Source organism: Onychostoma macrolepis, chromosome 13, assembly GCF_012432095.1.
Source record: "Onychostoma macrolepis isolate SWU-2019 chromosome 13, ASM1243209v1, whole genome shotgun sequence".
NCBI classification, from domain to species: Eukaryota; Metazoa; Chordata; class Actinopteri; order Cypriniformes; family Cyprinidae; genus Onychostoma; species Onychostoma macrolepis.
Window position 1 is genome coordinate 6,907,671 of NC_081167.1, and position 18,264 is coordinate 6,925,934.

The following is an 18,264-nucleotide window of genomic DNA, read 5'->3' on the forward strand; positions in this document are numbered from 1 at the left end:
CTTGTCAGTGCCTGTACCTAAAATATAAGGAACTGAAGCTGGTAGTGCTGTTAAATGAAAGCTTTGGCTTTATGGTCAGGTCCAGTCTCTAAAAGAAACATGCAATAAGGAACATTTGATAGAATTCTCAAAAACCTACAATTCCTACCATAGATGCTTGGCTGCCACCCATTGGTGAGCTCCGGTGAATTGAGATCTTTCAAATTCTTGGTCAGGCACTTACTGTGTTCCTCAAGTCAGGTGAGAGTAGAAGTTCATCTCATGTGGTCTTCATTGAAGGAGGGGGCCTATGTGAAAGTGCCATTACATTGTAAGTGAATCTTGATTAAAGGTCTTCCAGCACATGTTAGTGTGTATGTGGTGTGTAGTAGTGGTTCAATCCCTGCAACGAGTGAGCCATGAGCCATCACCATTGTGCCCTTGAGAAAGGCACTTAACCCCAGGTTGCTCCAGGGGAATTGTCCCTGTAATAAGTTCATGTGCTGTTATATGGTGACATTGCGTGAAAGTGACGGAAACAAATTCTGTGGGCTCTAGCCGTGAGGCAATAAATAAAGATTCTAATCTGTTTTATATAGTAGTGACACAGTGAGAACTGGAGCTAAAAAAGCTGCTGGCACTTGTGAGAAATCATGAGTAAAGGAGGAACAAAAGCAATAAAGCAAAAAAAAAAAAAAAAAAAAAACTTCAGTTTAAAAACATGCACTTAAATGTTTCAGGCACTTTTATGTTGTATTCTTTCCTTACCGGAACTATGTAATTTTAAAAAGATTTGACATTTGACAATGCACAACTACATCCTGGTCAGCAGTCCTCATTTTGCAAATTTATGTTACCTTTTAAGTTGACAGAAAAGAAAATGACAGTTCTGAGAAGGGCGCTTTGTTCCCAACAAAGCCAATATTTAGAAGAAAATGCCTCATATTTAAAAAAGGACTAGTTAACACAGGAATCTGGAAAAATACTGCCTTTAATTTTTTCTGAGACGTTTCCTGGGAAGTTGCGGGTTCAGAAATCACAATTATATAGTGCTGTGCATTTTTCTGAAAAACAATTGATGGGCATTTTTCACTTACCACCAAAGTAAGTTTTTTTAAGCACTCGAAAAAATGATTTAGATGGGTAATTTATTACCTCATTTTGGTTTGTAATTGATGCTATATCAATGCTTTTTATAATTTTCTGTGCCAAACTTTATGAGAAACTTAGTTTTGTTGAGCATACCTCACAAAATTAGTTATATTTCCTTATAAGCTTTATTGTAAATAAAATTTGTATGCTAACATTTATAAATATAATTAAACCAACATGACTTCACATACGATAGGCTACAAGCTGAAAAGATGCATGATTGTTTCCATAGTACCTCTGAAATGCAACTGTTATCTCACATGGGACTTAAATGTTTACCTGATGAACATCAAATTAACTTCTATTGTTCTTTAAGTTATCTGTTTTTTTTTTCTTCTTTAAAGCAATCAGCTATTCCTAGAAAAAAAAAAAAAAACATCTAAAAAGGAGTCTGTCCCTTGAGGGAAAAGGCAAAATATTATAATCTGTCATCTAGCTCATTAATATGCAAATTGAATCCTGTTTAGTCAGTCGTTTTACCATGCGAGTTAGGTTGTTATATGCCACATCATATTTGTAGAGATGTAGAAAACATAACATTGATGCCTTTTCAATTTGAATATTAATGAGGTTTAAATCATTTGCTGCTCTTCCAGATTTAACAGGTTCTTGCATTTATTAAAGTGTACACAACAAACATCTCCGTAAGATAGATCTTCAAACAGGGCAAGCAATTCTGGGACAGACCAAATCCCATTTGGAAGAGTTAAATGGCTCTGTCTTTGAATGGAATAATGCATTGACAGTGCAAATCAAAATATGCGCTGAACTTTAGAGTTAAGAGTCAAGTAAATGAAAACCCAGTCTTAGAAGTTCAACAAACACACAACAGTGTTACAATATGAGAACCTCAAAAGGTCAATATAGACATTCACAATTTTCATGACCCACTAATCGGTTCTTTTTTTTGGTTTTGGTCCAGGAGCTGTGAGTTGTTGGAGTTGTAGGAATAAAATATTCTCCCTAAATAACAATTTGGCAGGGTTTTGCACCTAATTCAACATATACTGGCTTTATAATGTTACGTAAATTGTAAATGTCTCAAAAGTAATGCTACAAGATAACATGAAACTAGTACATGGGAATTTTCTTCATAATTCAGTTTGTAGTCATTAAAGCTGTTCTGACCTACAAGCCTTTTTACTCACTTTTAAGACTTAATTTATTTTTAAAATCGAGTACAGGTTGGTGAAAAAAAATAAAAAAAACAGGATTATTTCCAGGTCAGTCTTGCTTAGTGATGGGAAACAGATCAAAGAACACACAGAAGAAAAAAAAGAGAAGAAATAAAAAAGAAAAAGAAAAAACCTAGACCAGAAAAACTGATTACCGATAGTTTTGAACATGCAAAATCCATAACCATATAAGCTGTATCCCACAATTAAAAACCTACACCAGAGTCATTAATCTGGTGAAATTATATTAAATTCAATACAGTTGTAGTAATACTACTACTACTACTACTACTAATAATAATAATAAATCCATGCTTCTTCATTATTAGCTTATTTTCTCTCTATCTGATATTCTGCCTGCAACTCTTGCATGTTTTCCTCCATCAATAAATAAATAAATAATAATAATAACAATTTGTGTACCTATTTCGATGGAAGTGGCAATTGCACAGTGACTGACATTCGTAATTTAATGAACAGCGTTGTTTACCTTACTTTATATGCACCTGATCTGATCATCAACATCAAACCGTGGCCTCAGGAATAACCTGAATATAATCATAAGGATTTCGCTGACAATTCTACAATAATCCACGTGCAAATTCCCCTCACCGCAATAACTTCCTCTGACGTTTATCCAACCAGGAAATGTAGTTTTTCTTCCCTCACGTCTTAACACTGTTACCTATAAGTCTCATTTAAATTTTAACCATTCATGTCGTAGCTGAATTATTAAACTCAGATAAATTCAGAGAGCCTATTATTTGTCATCTACTGCGCTATTTATTTTCTTACGCTGATGAAGAGTAGGTGCTGCTGAACTCTATTTCCCATGATCCTGTGCGGTTTTGGCTCTATTCGCGCACGCGACATGTCAACAAACACCAAAGTCACACTGGAGTGAATCCGGGCCGCAGCAGCTATCACAGTATGATCGGTAAGCAGTTATTTATTAGCGACTACCTAAGGCTGTCCATAAGCTATACTACCCATGTCTTTATTTCCCGTTGGAACTGATTTCATGTAGCGTCATTTGACATTGTGCCTTGTACCTTCACATCACAGCTGACCGCGGCCAGTCTTAAATGATAGCGTTATTGTGAGGCATAACCATATAAAAATACAGTAAAATGCATCTCAGTAAACAGCTGTAAACAAAACGGAGCTCCAGGTTAAGGTAAATTACGCGAATTCAAAGAAATGTAAAGTGTGTGTTGACAAACAGCCTAACATTTGAAACTTTTCACTCTTAGGTTTAATAATAATAATAATAATAATGACTCTTTTATTCAGGTGGGTTTATATTTAAAAGTCATTTTATTTACAGAGACCCATATCTTAAAACAGAGTTATGAAACAAACAACAATTTATGAAACAGCAAAAAATTAGAAGTTAATAATAATAATAATAATAATGGGGACTTGTTCAGAAATACTGTGAATAATTAATTGTATAAATGTATTTAAACACATAAAACAAATGCCCCAGAAAAAAGTGATGTTTTTATTGTCTTCACTTTCTTACCTAACTGCTATACTAAAAATGATGATATAACATTTACAAAAAAATCATAAAAATATAATAATAACAATTCAAAATTAATTTAGGAATATTTTGTCACATAATGATGATTTAAGATATGATCAAGACATGAAATTGTTTATATGAATACAATAATACTTTTTGAGGATTATTATATTTTTGCTGCATCTTCAGATGTAAGACCATCAGTCTCTTGTTCCAGATTCATGCGACTGTTTTTCATTTATGCATTTATGTTTTTCAGCATGCTTTATTATTTCACTTAGTTAGCATCATATTTTATCAATACTCTTTAATGCTATATTAATCTAAACAATTTTGTAAGCCATTATAAACAATTATATGGAGTATTGTACCATAGATTCTGGCAAAACTTTCTCCCATCTTTCAGCAGATATTTTCCTAAAGCAAAATTCTTTCATCTTTTTTTTTTTTTAAGGTGTCTGGCATAATTTTCTGACCTGCCATATTCCACTTCCTCATGCCTGCCTAGATTATCTGTGAAAAATGATATCAATGTTGAATCTGAAATAAATCGTTAGAGCTTCTCAGCCTGAGTGTGCCTTTGGACTGCTGGGCTCTGAAGAAGACGTATTGATTGTGTCTTTTTGAGTGTCTCCGGCGCGTCGGAACGGGGCTTGCTGATCCCCCCGAGACAGGGATTTGGTTTGAGTGAACTGACTGGCGCTTGTCTGGCAGAATGAGTATGAATCAAGCAGCACGCCTCCACCCTCAGGCACAGCATCTCCTGCTATTGCAACAATATCTGTGCCAATAGTCATGTCACGTAAGCTTGTTTTTATATTGACTGAGCTGTGAGGAGAACTGACTCTTGTCTCACCAGGCTAGAGCATGTTCAGCCCCACAAAATTTGTCTCACTTGCATGAATGAATCTGGGTAGGTTTTCTTTTATTTTGAAAAGATATAAAAGGGCTTGAATTGGATGCAGCAAGGTTACACTGAGCATTAAATATCATGCCGTGTGAGTGAGATGTCATTTTTAACGTTAAAATCTTGCATTCCATACCCATCTCTTCAATTCAGAATACAGAAAATAATATCTATATGTTCTTCTGATCATCTGCAACAACATTGATTGCTAATTTGATGTGTTAGCTGATGCTTTTTTACTCAAGCAGTTCCTTTAGTGGTAGGGTGTTTGTCTCAAAAGCACAGTGGTTATAGTTCATACTTCTCTTGATCATAAAGTTACTAACGTTCACTCAAAAAATGAAAACATTGTAATCATTAACTCATTAACTTTTTCTGTTGTTCTGGCTTCTGTGAAATGCAAAAGGAGACATCTGGCAGAATATCTGAGCTTCTTCTGTCCGTACAAGTCAATGTTGGTTTATACTGTCAAGCTTAAAAAAATGACAAAAAGCACCATAAAATTAGTCCATACAACTTGTACAACAAGTCATTCAGTATCTTTGTATTGGAAACAGACCTGAATATTTTGTTGTTGTTTATAGTGTTATTTTAGTGTTGTTTGTAGGCCTATACATTAGGCCTAAATTAGATTTCATGATTATTAATAATCATTTTAGTTTCAATTTTTAGTAATTTTGTTATGGGTAATGCCATTTTTATTTTCTGGCATTTATTTATTTATTTCTATTTTTAATTAAGCTAGCTTTAATTTGTATTTTTCATTTAACTTGTAGTGTTAGTAAGTTTAGTAAAGTAAACTTCAACTTATTTTATTTTATTTAGTTGCCAAAGCAACATTTCAGGTTTTCATTTACTATTTATATTTAATTTCAGCTTTATTTCAATTAATGAAAATGATTCTTAATAGTTTTAGTTAACGATTTTAATATTTCTCCTCTTCCACTATAGCTCTCAAATCTTATTTATTATTTTAATCTTATGTACATTCAAACTTGCTTTGTTTTACAATAGATCATGTGAAACATGAAAACTGATGGCATTTTGGCAGTGACTTTTGTGGTGCCTTGGCTGTACAAATGTGTTTATGTGTCCTTTTTGGTTCTTGGCAGCATAAATCACCACATCTTATTTTGTGGTTCACAGAATAAAGTAAATATTATGTGGAAAAAGAAAGGCCATATGATGATTCTGATGGAGTAGAATTTTTGGCTTTTAAAATGGCATAGATTTTCCGAAACAGAATGATTTTGATTAACTGTACCATTTTGTTTACAACAACAACAAACAAACAAACAAAAACAAGATATAATAATAGAATTGGAATTACACTGGAATTTTCATGACCTGTTTTTCCCTACAAAATTCATTCTTAAGTGTCAACCACCCATATGTGAAAATAAAGTGGCTGTCTTAGTCCTGAGCTGTCAGAGAGCTTGGTGTAAGAATACTTTGTGCTTGCTCAGGGTTCAGAAATGAAGTCCCTGAAGTGAAGCAGTGACTTGTGTCAGAGCAGAGTCTTCTGTCAGGTCCTCTCCTGCTGTCCCTGAGAACAGAACAGGTGTTACAAGAAGTTAAAGGAGTCACATTGTCTGTGGTCTTATTCAAAATTCACCCATATTTGAGACATTTCCCCACTAGCTATCATTTTTAAAGCATGCACATGTATAACACTTCCTTCTACAGATGTATAGTCGTTTTTGTCCTATCTTGTCTTTCTGCTGTCTGCATGACGTCACTGTTGGAAGCTGAGAGACACTTTCTGGCCTGATTTGTCATAGCATCCAATGCTGCAGTAGAACGTTGTATTGCTATTTTTCTCCACATAGATGAAAGAACAGCTTTCATGTCTGAAATCTTTTATGTTTGTTTGTCACTCTGACAAAAAAAAAGGGAAATATAAAATGAAAAACTAGGTTTTAACATTTTCTGAAGGAATGTGAGTGGTGCTTGACCATTCAGAACTCACTGCCACAAAGCTGGAGCTATCATGAGTTGTTGCTGTGCAGCTGATTGGACGATTGGACTGTTGGACTGTAGGTGGTTACTTGGGTGTTGTTAGGTGATTTTGGGTGGTTCCTGGCTGAAATCAAAAGTCTTTGGATTGCCAATAACGATGTTACCTATCACTTGTGAAGGATAAACAATATTATGTAGCACTTGCATTTGTTTTGCAGGTTTAAAATTATCAACTGAAAAGCTTTTTTCACACCTGGTGTGAAGTGTGTAATGTAGGAAGATATGCATTTATTTATGTTACTTGATAAACTGGGTGCCGCGTGTTGTCATGCTGCATAATCTCAGTTGGCTTTGCTTTCAAGTGTGTTCTGTTGCACTTTTTCTTGTAGGAATTTGAAAATTCAATTTTCCAAGTTGAATGGAATGTAGTGATGCTGATTGCCTTGCCTTAGCAAGTCCCACCAGTAATAGCGTGCTGCAGGTTTGATTCCTATAAAATGCAAAACGAGTTAGCATTTTTGAACTTCCAGATGCATCATTCCGAAATGGGTTTTTTGAATGGGTTATTGTTGGTTAAATGCCTTAAATAAGATAGAGCCCTATGAAATCTTATTTGAAGTTTAATTTTTTCCCAAGTTCGTTTTTTTCCATTTAAATTTTTTTATACTCTTGTTTTGAAGGTTTTAATTAAAATTAGTAATCAAAAAGCCTGACTAATTAATTGAAATCATGAAATTTAATCGCCTGGGATTATGAACGTGATATTGTGTAGCTTGTCAGTGAACTACGGCTGTAGTACAGTGTAGTAAATGCTGCTCCATCTGAAAGCACGTGATGGAGATTTACTACTAATCACAGAACCGGCTTTACTGACGAGATGCGCATGATAATAGCATTCGATTATTTGCACAGCCCTAGCTAAGTCAATTCACTGACTTTTTTCTGACTTAAGTTTTCTTAGTTAAGAACATGGGTGGGAGCTCTTAATTTTGAACTCTCAAAGTGCATTAGATATAATAATTTAACTTGAAAATGTACACAATTTTCATTTATTTTCTAAGTAGGGCTGCACAATAAATCGAAATGAAATCGAAATCGCGATTAGACCGAAGCTGCGATTGTCATGCATATCTTTCAGTGAAGCACGGTTCTGTGATCAGTAGTAAATCTCCATCCGAAGGCCAGAGGGCGCTCTCATGCCGAAACGCCAAATATGCCTCGCAGAAGAAACTCAGGAAATGCCTGTAGTGGTAGCTGGATAAACAGAACATTTAACTGCTTTTATTGATTCAATGTGACTAATAAACACACGACTCCGACAATATATGGTTTATCTGAGTTCTTATTATTATAATTTTCATTATAATAAAGTACATTTATAATGCAATCACTTCTTAGAATACTATGAAATATGTTATTATTCTATAAGTCACATCATCTCACAGAAGGATTTATTTCAAACACGGATTTTGGAGTAAAAACATGTTATTAAATGTGGTATTTTCACGTGCTTTCAGATGGAGCAGCATTTACTACACAGAGCCGTAGTTCACTGAGAAGCTTCAGCTATCATTATTACGAACGATTTCTTTGATTTCATAATCACACGATTATATCGTCTGAAATTTTATTTATTAGAGAACTAAGGATCTGTATAGTAAATGCTGCTCCATCTGAAAGCAGGTGATGGAGATTTACTACTAATCCCAGAACCGGCTTTACTGACAAGATGTGCATGACAATCGCATTCGATTAATCGTGCAGCCCTATTTCCAAGTCTTCATTTGTCTTAAAAAATATTGCATGATATTGTATCGTGGACTTCAGATCGAGATATTATCGTATCATAAGATTTTGTTATCGTTACATCTCTAGTAGTAGTAATACTATCATTACATTAAGTATTATATTTCTGTCACAGTTTCTTCAAGTTAAACCAAACTTTTATTTTGACTTGCTTTTATTGCATATTCCAATTTATTTTATTACATATTGACTTGCTTCATTTTGAATTTCTCAAATGAAATGGTAAAATCCTGAAGTGGCTCTCAGAGCACTCCTAGAGATTATGTTTACATGTTCACTAGGGGTGTAATGGTTCACAAAATTCATGGTTCGGTTTGATACGACACAGTGGTGTCAGTGGTGTTCGGTATGTTTTCGATACAGCAAAAAGAAAGAAATGCCAGAGAAATTGATTTAAATTTATTAAAACTAACATAATAAAGTATGATCTCTTTTTTTTTTTACTTTGAACAATGCAGTGTGCCGAACAACAGTCGCATCTCAGATCAGCGGCATGAGTCGGATTTCATTTATCATGTGAGTGAGTCAAGCTGACCAGTGAGGTGAGAAAGACAAGAAGTTGGCGAAAGATTTAGTTTCGAAATGAAATACAAAAGCGCCTGCTTTAAAAATATTTTAGACTTTGGAAGGCTTTTTCCGCTTTTGCCGTTTAAGATCATTTTGGAAGCTTTTTTGACATTTGTTTCTTATTTATTTGGTTCCACCATGTTTGCTGATTTTCAGTGTTTTTATATTTAAACTTTGTGTAAGTTATTTGTTATTTTATATTAGGGCTATAGCATGGTGTATTTGTATTCATTTGTGAATAAATTAAACATTCTATGTTTAATATAAATGAGTTTGTCGTACTGTTTTGTTGTTGTCAGTTCAATCAGTTGACACCAAATTACCGCTAATTCGAATAACGAACTGCCTCAAAGTCACAATCTGTGAGCTGTATAAGCTGTATAAGATTGTGTGCTACGCTAACATATTACTTCACAGACATTACTGGCTTGTACTTTTACATCCATAATATTATAATTTGACAGTTTATTGCTGATCTGTGGTTTTACAATGCTGTAATTTTTAAAGATTTCATATTATTTTCAGGTGAGCTTAAAGGGTGCACGACTATGAAAATCACACAGCTTCAGTGTGACATCTATAAGAAAAAGTATAATTTCATAGATACTGTTAATAATAGTTGTTCATATTAAAATACGTATGAACTTAATACATGACCTAGCCTATTTCTTTAGCACAAATCCTGTAGTTTTAATAAATGTTACATGAAATTTATTAAAAATGGTTGCTGCTCCAATTAAGCTCAGTGTGCTCTTTTAGTTACTTGGCGGGGTTTTTTATCATTCAAATTTGGCTGGGTGGTTAATAACACATTTTTCTGTTGTGTGACCAACTCAGAACACATATTTTAATATCACTTTACACGGACTTTAAGCTCTTCCACATTGAACGTCTATGTAAATACTTCATAAACATACTTTAAATATTAACTGATGGTTGTCACTTTAAGTTAAGTTAATCAATTTTCTATGGATTCTGTCAATTCAAATCTGCAGACTGGCTCTGATCTTTGGCAACTAGATTAGTTGACATCCATTTAACAAGAGGTTTCATAATGAGGCTAGTTTCTGTGTTCATCCCCATGAATTAAATGTTTTATTGGTTTGTTTTATTTGATTTTTGAATGTGTGTTACTTAGCTGAACATGGACTAGTCTAGATGTTGCAATGTGCTTAAATGACACTTCATAACTGATCAAATTGTGTGCCTTGTTGCTTGATTTAATGTTCTGGTTTTTTTTTATGACTGACTAAAATATATATTTACAATTATTCTTTAAAAAGTTTCCTTAAAATAAACGTGTGATCATTATGTGACATTAATGTGAGCTTAATGGGAACAAGGGTGTGCTTAAAGGGTACAAAAATGTACCCATTAAGCACAGCCGGACTGCAGACTTTCTGAATTGAATGATGTATATCTTAATTGAAATGCTTTTGTCATTTAAAATAAAATTAAATATGTTTGTGTGCGAGATTAATATTTTATTTTAACATAACTTTTTGTACTGAAACCAATATCTTGTGCTCTAAAAATGTCCCAATGTAGATTTTGGTGAGCTTCATAGGTACGTTTACCCTATTCAGAGATCGCCATGAAAATAGCCTTGATGCTGGCATGGCATTAAAAGTGAATGAATAAAATAAATAAATGTAGATTTTAATAAAGATTGAAAGAGTTGCTGGGAATAGTTGAAGTCATGCAACCACGATGTAGTTTGTTTATAGCCTATGTTTAGCTTTTTCTTCTGGCAATTGTGTTTAGGCTTCAACATTAATAAAAGTGATGTTCATTTTCTTAATTAAGAAAACATGCACGAATCAAACTATTATTTGCCACAGAGTTTATTTTCAGCATTAATCCAAAGCCAGTGGAAAAATCAACTAGCTTTTTGTCGATGGAACCATGGAGATGCTAACTTCCTGGGTTGACTTACAAAAATACTTCATCACTGCAAATATGAGGAATATTTACAGTGAAGCTTGCCTTTGGTTTTGTTAATAGCACCACTGATTTTTATGGCTTTTAGTGTTTTGAAAATTGTGATGGATTTGGGGCTTAATTTGACTGAAAGATGGCCATTTATTAATTACAGATGACTAATATGCATACAGTGCTAAATTTTCCAGCTTAATTTGTAATGCTTGTAGTTATTTTGCTTACTTCAGTAATTTTTCTCATTTCTGCTGTCAGGTAGAGAGCGTTTTTAAATGTTTTGTAATGAAGGTGTGGGCTGCTCTCCTACTCTTCTTTACTATTTACAGGGTCTAAGGCTGTAATGGAGACCAACCACCTATTTCAGTGATATCTGTGCAATATTCTAACAAATATTGCTTGCTGCATTTTTAAGATGTAATACTGGGATAGTACTTCTCATAACAATCATATTTCATTGTACAGTAAAAGCCATTTCAGGTTTGTAGTACCTTTCCCACAGCAGATTTTATCAGGGGAAAATCAACCCGACCCTGAGCAGAAAAATAGGTAAAGTAAATGTCGGATCAGGGTGGTCCATCAAATCCAAAACAAGGGGCTTTTATATTGGGCTTTGTGCTAATGTTTTTCCTGTGCTGTCCTCTGGTGGAGACGGATAGAGCCAGATTGACAGTGGAAATCTGCCCAAAGTGGAAGTGATCAGGGGGTCAGGAAGGTCTGCTTATAAACTCAGTCAGAGAGAGAGAGAGAAATTTAGTGTCAAGGGGGAGAGGATGGAGAAAAAGAGAGAGAGAGCGAGAGCGCCGTGTTGGTCCTCTCTCGGGACGGCAGTGCAAGGGGACAGGATTATTTACTCGCTGTGTTTGGAGTCCAAGGAGAGAATAAATTGCTATTGATTTTTGCAGTTAAGTGTCTTTCCTGCCTCCAGACCGACTGTGGGCAAAGAATAATTTGCTTTAATATGTATCCACATTCGTCTTACCTCTTTTTCTCCATGTCCAAAGCGGAAAGTATCTTTGACGCAGCGTTTTTGACATATTCTCGCTGTCAGCACTGTGTGTGTGTGTGTGTGTGGAGGATGAAAAGTGGTTTTAAAGGATCCTGAATGCGGAACATGGGAATGGTCGTCCAATGGACGAATGCTGCAGGCGTGAAATCATATACATTACATTACACTCAGATCCGTTGAGGCTGGTGCTCATAACTGAATTTGAATTTTAAATGTTAAAGTAGGCTTATATTAGGAATGCTATTTTAGGAAGTGAGGGCCACAGAACAGCAGTGGACTCCAGCTGCATGCGTCTCTATTTGCATGCTTTTATGTTATGCAAACTTTCAGTGCTGAGTTGAAAGTACATGCATTGGAATATGTAGGAAGATATTACCGTGCCAGTAATAGAGTGGTGATACAGTTTGTTTAGTTATACAGCACATGCTGTATATACAATATTTATTTTAAATATCAGATTATCATTGTGCAACTTGCAGTTATTCTGCCATGTTTATGAGTGACATTATGTTAATAAACAAATATATAGCTCCACAGTAACATTTAGCCTATGTTAATGACTTGCAAGAGAGTCAGAAAATTAGGGGCACCGAGGAATCTGGGGTCGATAAGAAATTAATACTTATACATATTCAGCAAGAATGTATTAAATTGATCAAAATTGACATTCAAAACATTTATAATGTTACAAAAAATCAGTTTCAGTCCATTTCAAAAACATGCTGTTAAAATGCTGTAAAAACAGCTGTTTTAACATTTGATAACAATCAGAAATGTTTCTTCAGCTGCAAATCAGCATATTGAATGTTTTCTGAAGTAATCATGCTGAAAATTCAGCTTTACAACACAGGAATAAATTATATTTTAAAATATAAATCAATGTTTATAAATATAATGCTTATTTTAAATTCTGATAGTATTTTACAGTATTATTTATTTTACTGTTTTTGATCAAATAAATGCAGGCTTGTTGAGCATTAGAGACTTTCATAAAAAATAAAATAAAATACAGATATATATATATAATATTGACAAACAGACACTTTTGCTGATAAACATTTTTTCAAGTTGAATATTTGCAGCTCTAAAGGATAAAATATAAACTTCCTTTATACTAAAATACAGTATATTATTAATCAAATATTTTATAATAACATGCATTTGTTTGAGCATTCACATTCAAGAATATTCAAGTATATATCAATATTTTAATAATTTTTTGTGATCTTCATATCTAATTGAATGTATTCTATTAAGCGTTAAATAATGTATTTTTTTATGTTCTATGATGTGAACATAAACTACCTCACATATTTTTAAAATATATCTGTATGCTGGAATTTACAATTCCTGCTAAGGTGTCTGCTTTGCTCTTGAATATTAATGACGATACTTGACATTAAGTAACTTATTGGCTGACAGGGAGACATTGTGCGCTAATCAGTTGTTGAATTAAGGAATCTGGTGAAATTGTGGCTCATTAATTTTTAATTATGTTATTTGGCTGAACCTGTTTTTTCACTGACCCAAGTTAATTGAATAGAAAGTTCCAGTTGTCATAAAGCATAATTTGTCTATAAGGTTAGCGGAATTATTGAGTTTTTATTTTTAAGGCTTTTATCCGAGGTAATTATGATGTTATTTTTAAGTTTAGTCAGGTGTCAGATGTGCAAATGTTTGCACGGTAGAGCTCTGTAATATATTATGAATGTTTTTAGATCACACAGCTTCGGCCGGTTGCATTTATAATCACTAGTCCCACTGCTTTAATTAGAAGCCTCAAGTTATCAGGCTGGACTTTACACAAAATGATCACTGCGCTAATTAGCAACAGTTGCTAATGCAGAATCCAAGCATTTATATCAATGCCACAGACCTCCTAGACACATTCTGTTTCAATTTGCATTTAATGTTAGCAACTAGCTTAATCCATTACCATAAATATCATTTACTATTCATTTTTAAAAACTACTGTGGCAGCAGCTGAAAAAAGTCACAAGATGACAGTCACAAGCTCCACAGTTGTGCAAGGCGCTGATGGCAGTATTAACCGTGATTAGCCAGCGTGTGTGCTTTGAAAACCCATTGATATCATGGACACACAAATTCTGATCTGACACACTGCGTAGGACTGATAGTATGTGCATCAGGAGAGAGTGTAATTGTCATGCGAGGTTTTGGGTTAAAGGTTAAAATCCAAGTGTGATAGACAATCTTCGTTTTCAAACGTGAGCTATTTCTCTCTGGAGCTGAACTCTTAATATTCCTTTCATAGAAAGTCGGTTCATTTCCCGCCGAACATGGAAATGACTAATTTTCCATTTACATCTTTCAACATTTCAGAGCTTTTTATAACCCGGTGACCTTTAAAGAGAACAAATTTGAGATTTAAGGCCAGACTATTTACTGCTTTTCAGGCTGCCAAGAGGGAATTCAAATTGCGTATTTTAATCACATATTAACATTCAGTAGCTCTTTTAGTGCTTTATCTGAAGCCTGATATGTCTTTTCAGTCATATTTCCGCTTATTGGTTCCACCCGAGGCTCAGAAAAAGAAGAGACTTTGAGAAATCGTAGCTTTGGCGTGTGCTGGCAGAAAGGAAATTGGTGTGTCAATCACAGGTTTTCATATCTCCAAGCGAGCTGTCATGAGAATCAGAGAAATGGATGGAGACGCTGAAAGCAAAGAGTGGCAATAAATAGCATAGGTTGGAGAAAGTGAGTAAAGGGGTAGATACCACAACAGCAGAGTGTAAGTGCTGCTATCTAATTACCCCGCACGATCCAGAGCCTTTGGTGAAATTGAACAGGATAATGACTGTACTGCTGTCAATCAATACTAGCGCCGGGTCAGTGGATTTGCACAGAAATGTTTGTCGCGCAAGCTTCAAGTCTATCATTAGGCCACTTTTAAGGGTCTACAAGGTCGTTTATGTCCCGAATGCTGTCATTCTGTGCACTATGCAGTGGTTCAGATAATGGAATATGTGCATCATGATTGAATGTCTGCAGTAAATAACACCATAAGCCTGAGAGGTTACAGCTTAAACTCTTAAGCTGGAACAGTATTGTTTTCCAGAAATTAATAAGCGGTGAAGATTTTTTTATAAGTTAGAATTTCATTCTGTATTTTTTTCTTCCTCATAATGTCAGAATACGGTAGTATCACCCTAACCTGTTTGACTTCATGCACCCAAAAAATTTTACAATTAATTTTAACTCAGAAATTAAAAACATGCTCATAGAATCATAGAAGAGGTGTCTTCATTCATAATGTCATATATAAATAAATAAATGTATTATAATATGGAAAGCATGAAAGAGTAAGTCTCCATTAATTTAAATACGTAATTGCATGGAAAAGAGCAACCAGGACATTCTTTAAAATATCGAATTTTATGTTCCACAGAAGAAAGAAAGTCAAACAGGTTTGGAATGACATGAGAGTGAGTAAATGATGATCAGGTGACTATCCTAACATTGATGTATCAAAATACATATTTTTGTGTGTTATTTTTTTTCCACCATAAAATTTGAAAAAGTAATTAGCATTGCAAAATATGCAATCTGTATTTTTCCACCAAGCATAAAACCTTCATTCTTCGGCAGTGTCTCTAAAATACCTAATATTTGTGTATATAGTCTTGCAGCAGGTCTAATGCGTTTTTTTCCCCCCTCTTGCTCTTAGGACCCCAATCCCATTCTTGAACACCTCACTTTGATCCATTTTCCCTGAATTAATGTTTTATTGTTTAGTCAATGATTAGACCTACGAATAATTTCATGGTTCAGTTGTGCCGGTGAGTGAATAGCCACCTGAAACACGCTGGGCTCCTTCTCTGAACGCCTCACTTTATAATTAAAATTTGAGGATGGGGTCTGGAAAACAAATTCTGCCTGAAATTGGAATTGGTTACACAGGCTCTCATGCAAATGTGAGACGGCGGCGGCGGCAGCAGCAGCCCCAGGCCTACCGTGAAGGATGCAGGTGAAAAATTTCTCACTGGAAAAATCACAAAAATAGGAAAAACTACAGTGCGTTGAAAAGATGAGGGGAGAAATACATACATGAATAATCATATATGTGACCCTGGACTACAAAACCAGTCTTAAGTCGCTGGGGTATATTTGTAGCAATAGCCAAAAATACATTGTATGGGTCAAAATTATAGATTTTTCTTTTATGCCACAAATAATTAGGATATTAAGTAAAGATCATGTTCCATGAAGATATTTTGTAAATTTCTTATCAGAAATATATCAAAACTTCATTTTTGATTAGTAATATGCATTGCTAAGAACTTCATTTGGACAACTTTAAAGGCGATTTTCTAAATATTGTGATTTTTTTGCACCCTCAGATTCCAGATTTTCAAATAGTTGTATCTCAGCCAAATTTTTTTCAAAGCTCATTTATTCAGTTTTCAGGTGGTGTATAAATCTCAATTTAGGAAAACTGACACTTAAGACTGGTTTTGTGGTCACATACATGATATAAATGGTATAATAAAACAAAATGCCAAAAAAATATTATAAAATATATAAGGAAAATAGTGGTCCCCTGGAGTTGTGTCACTGGTGTTACCGCTTAACAAAAGTCTTTTATTTTGGAATAAAACATCACACTGATGACATCACTCGACTTCTTCCTTAAAATTAGAAAATAAAATTTTCTAATTTTGTATGTTTTAATACTAAATTCTAACAATAAATACATGGCACACATAAATCATAAAATGTAGCACTTCAGTTAAAGCCAGAGCTATTGAAAAACAGTTGCGACAAGCTTTGATCTCGCCGGTGTCACTGCCACGCGGTCACGTGATTCATAGAGCTCTCCAAACAGTGTTGACAATACATTTGAATGGGATTAAGTAGGATAGACGACAGCTTCATTATACATGCATTTGCAGCAATTTTTGGTAAACATTACAGCATTATCATGCATTGATTATTACGTCGATGACATTTACAGTATCATTTTATTCTGGAGAGTGATGGAGAGGCAACATTAATATGGTTTTCTTAACCCTCAGGTATTGCTTACTTGCAATGTGACCATACAGCTTAACTATTTTTCAGTTAAATAGGTGTTGTATATTTTAATTCAACAATATTTAATATTTTGAGGAGATCTTTTGGTACTACATACTATTTGTGCAATAATTATGGTCCATTAATGACTTAAAATATTTTTTTTCTAATATTTATATTATTTATATTGCAATTAGTGTGTTATTTAAGGTTAAAATAGAGAAAAGGGTTTTAAATTCCAATGCAAAGAAGCAAATTAGAGTCATTTTGTGATCAAAAAAAATAAAATAATAGTTTTCATTTGTAATGCCGGTTTACCCACTAAGTACCTGTATGGCTCTTTATTAAATATATCTAGAACATTGCAGGTCATACTTGCTTAAGTTTTTTTTAAGTTCTTCATTTGAATAAATATTTAGACATGATTAAACACTAGATTTTTAAATGAGAAATTAAAAAGGTTAATAATTTATGCCTACATCCTTTTTTAATAATACTCGCATAATTACACACAATGAATGCAAGCAAATAGCCTACTGAATTTAAACCAAGTTTAAAATGGTGCTATATATATATATATATAAAGATAGATAGATAGATACTGTGGATAGATAGATGGATGTAAGAAATTGCCTGAAGAAACAGCCTTAGATTTAATTTGACTTTTTTTTTTTGATGTTTTTTATTGACTGTTTTATTGGGAGAGGTAGGCTGGTTGTGTAGACGAGCACTTGTGCAGTGCTTTTACCTCTTGGACCTCTTGGATTCAGGCAAACAGAACACTTACTGTAAAGAGACTGCAGCTTAATGCTAAATAAACAATACATTTTTCATGTAGAGCTCTTGAACTAAATCTAGCATTTTAAAAATTTCATCCTAGCTTTTCCTTTTTTTTAAATGTTGTCTCATTCTTTCTGTTTTAAGTGCTTCATCGTTTTGTATCAGCTGGTTTCTAAGTGGCTGGTGGGCTGAAGTTGTTTTTGTGCGCAAATGTCTCTCGGTGGCCCCTCAGGTGCACTGGCCCTGGTGCCACAGGCACAGGCCGAGTCTCACTACTTAATTACCATTGTTAATGATGTGCCTTTCTGCTCAACCTGTGCCTCTGTGATGGGCCGTGACAGACAGACAGTCACGCTCTTGTGTCCAAAATCATCAACACCATTTGGTCCAGCTGTCAGTTTATTGCCTCCAAGAGCAGTATATGAATTTATCT

General features: G+C 34.3%; 1 protein-coding gene across 4 annotated transcripts in view; it reads left to right on the plus strand.

The window, feature by feature from the left end:
• Positions 1-3,163: 3,163 nt before the first annotated feature.
• Positions 3,164-18,264, plus strand: part of prkn (parkin RBR E3 ubiquitin protein ligase) — a 141,481-nt gene continuing 126,380 nt past the window's right edge. For 2 of the 4 annotated variants that reach the window (XM_058795299.1, XM_058795300.1), the window contains exon 1: positions 3,164-3,243. In XM_058795299.1, the coding sequence (XP_058651282.1) occupies positions 3,237-3,243 (7 nt within the window). In that variant the 5' untranslated portion in view covers positions 3,164-3,236. Of the gene's footprint in view, positions 3,244-3,387; positions 3,484-18,264 lie in introns of those variants that run through there. The other 2 variants (XM_058795302.1, XM_058795301.1) reach the window with 2 other exon arrangements.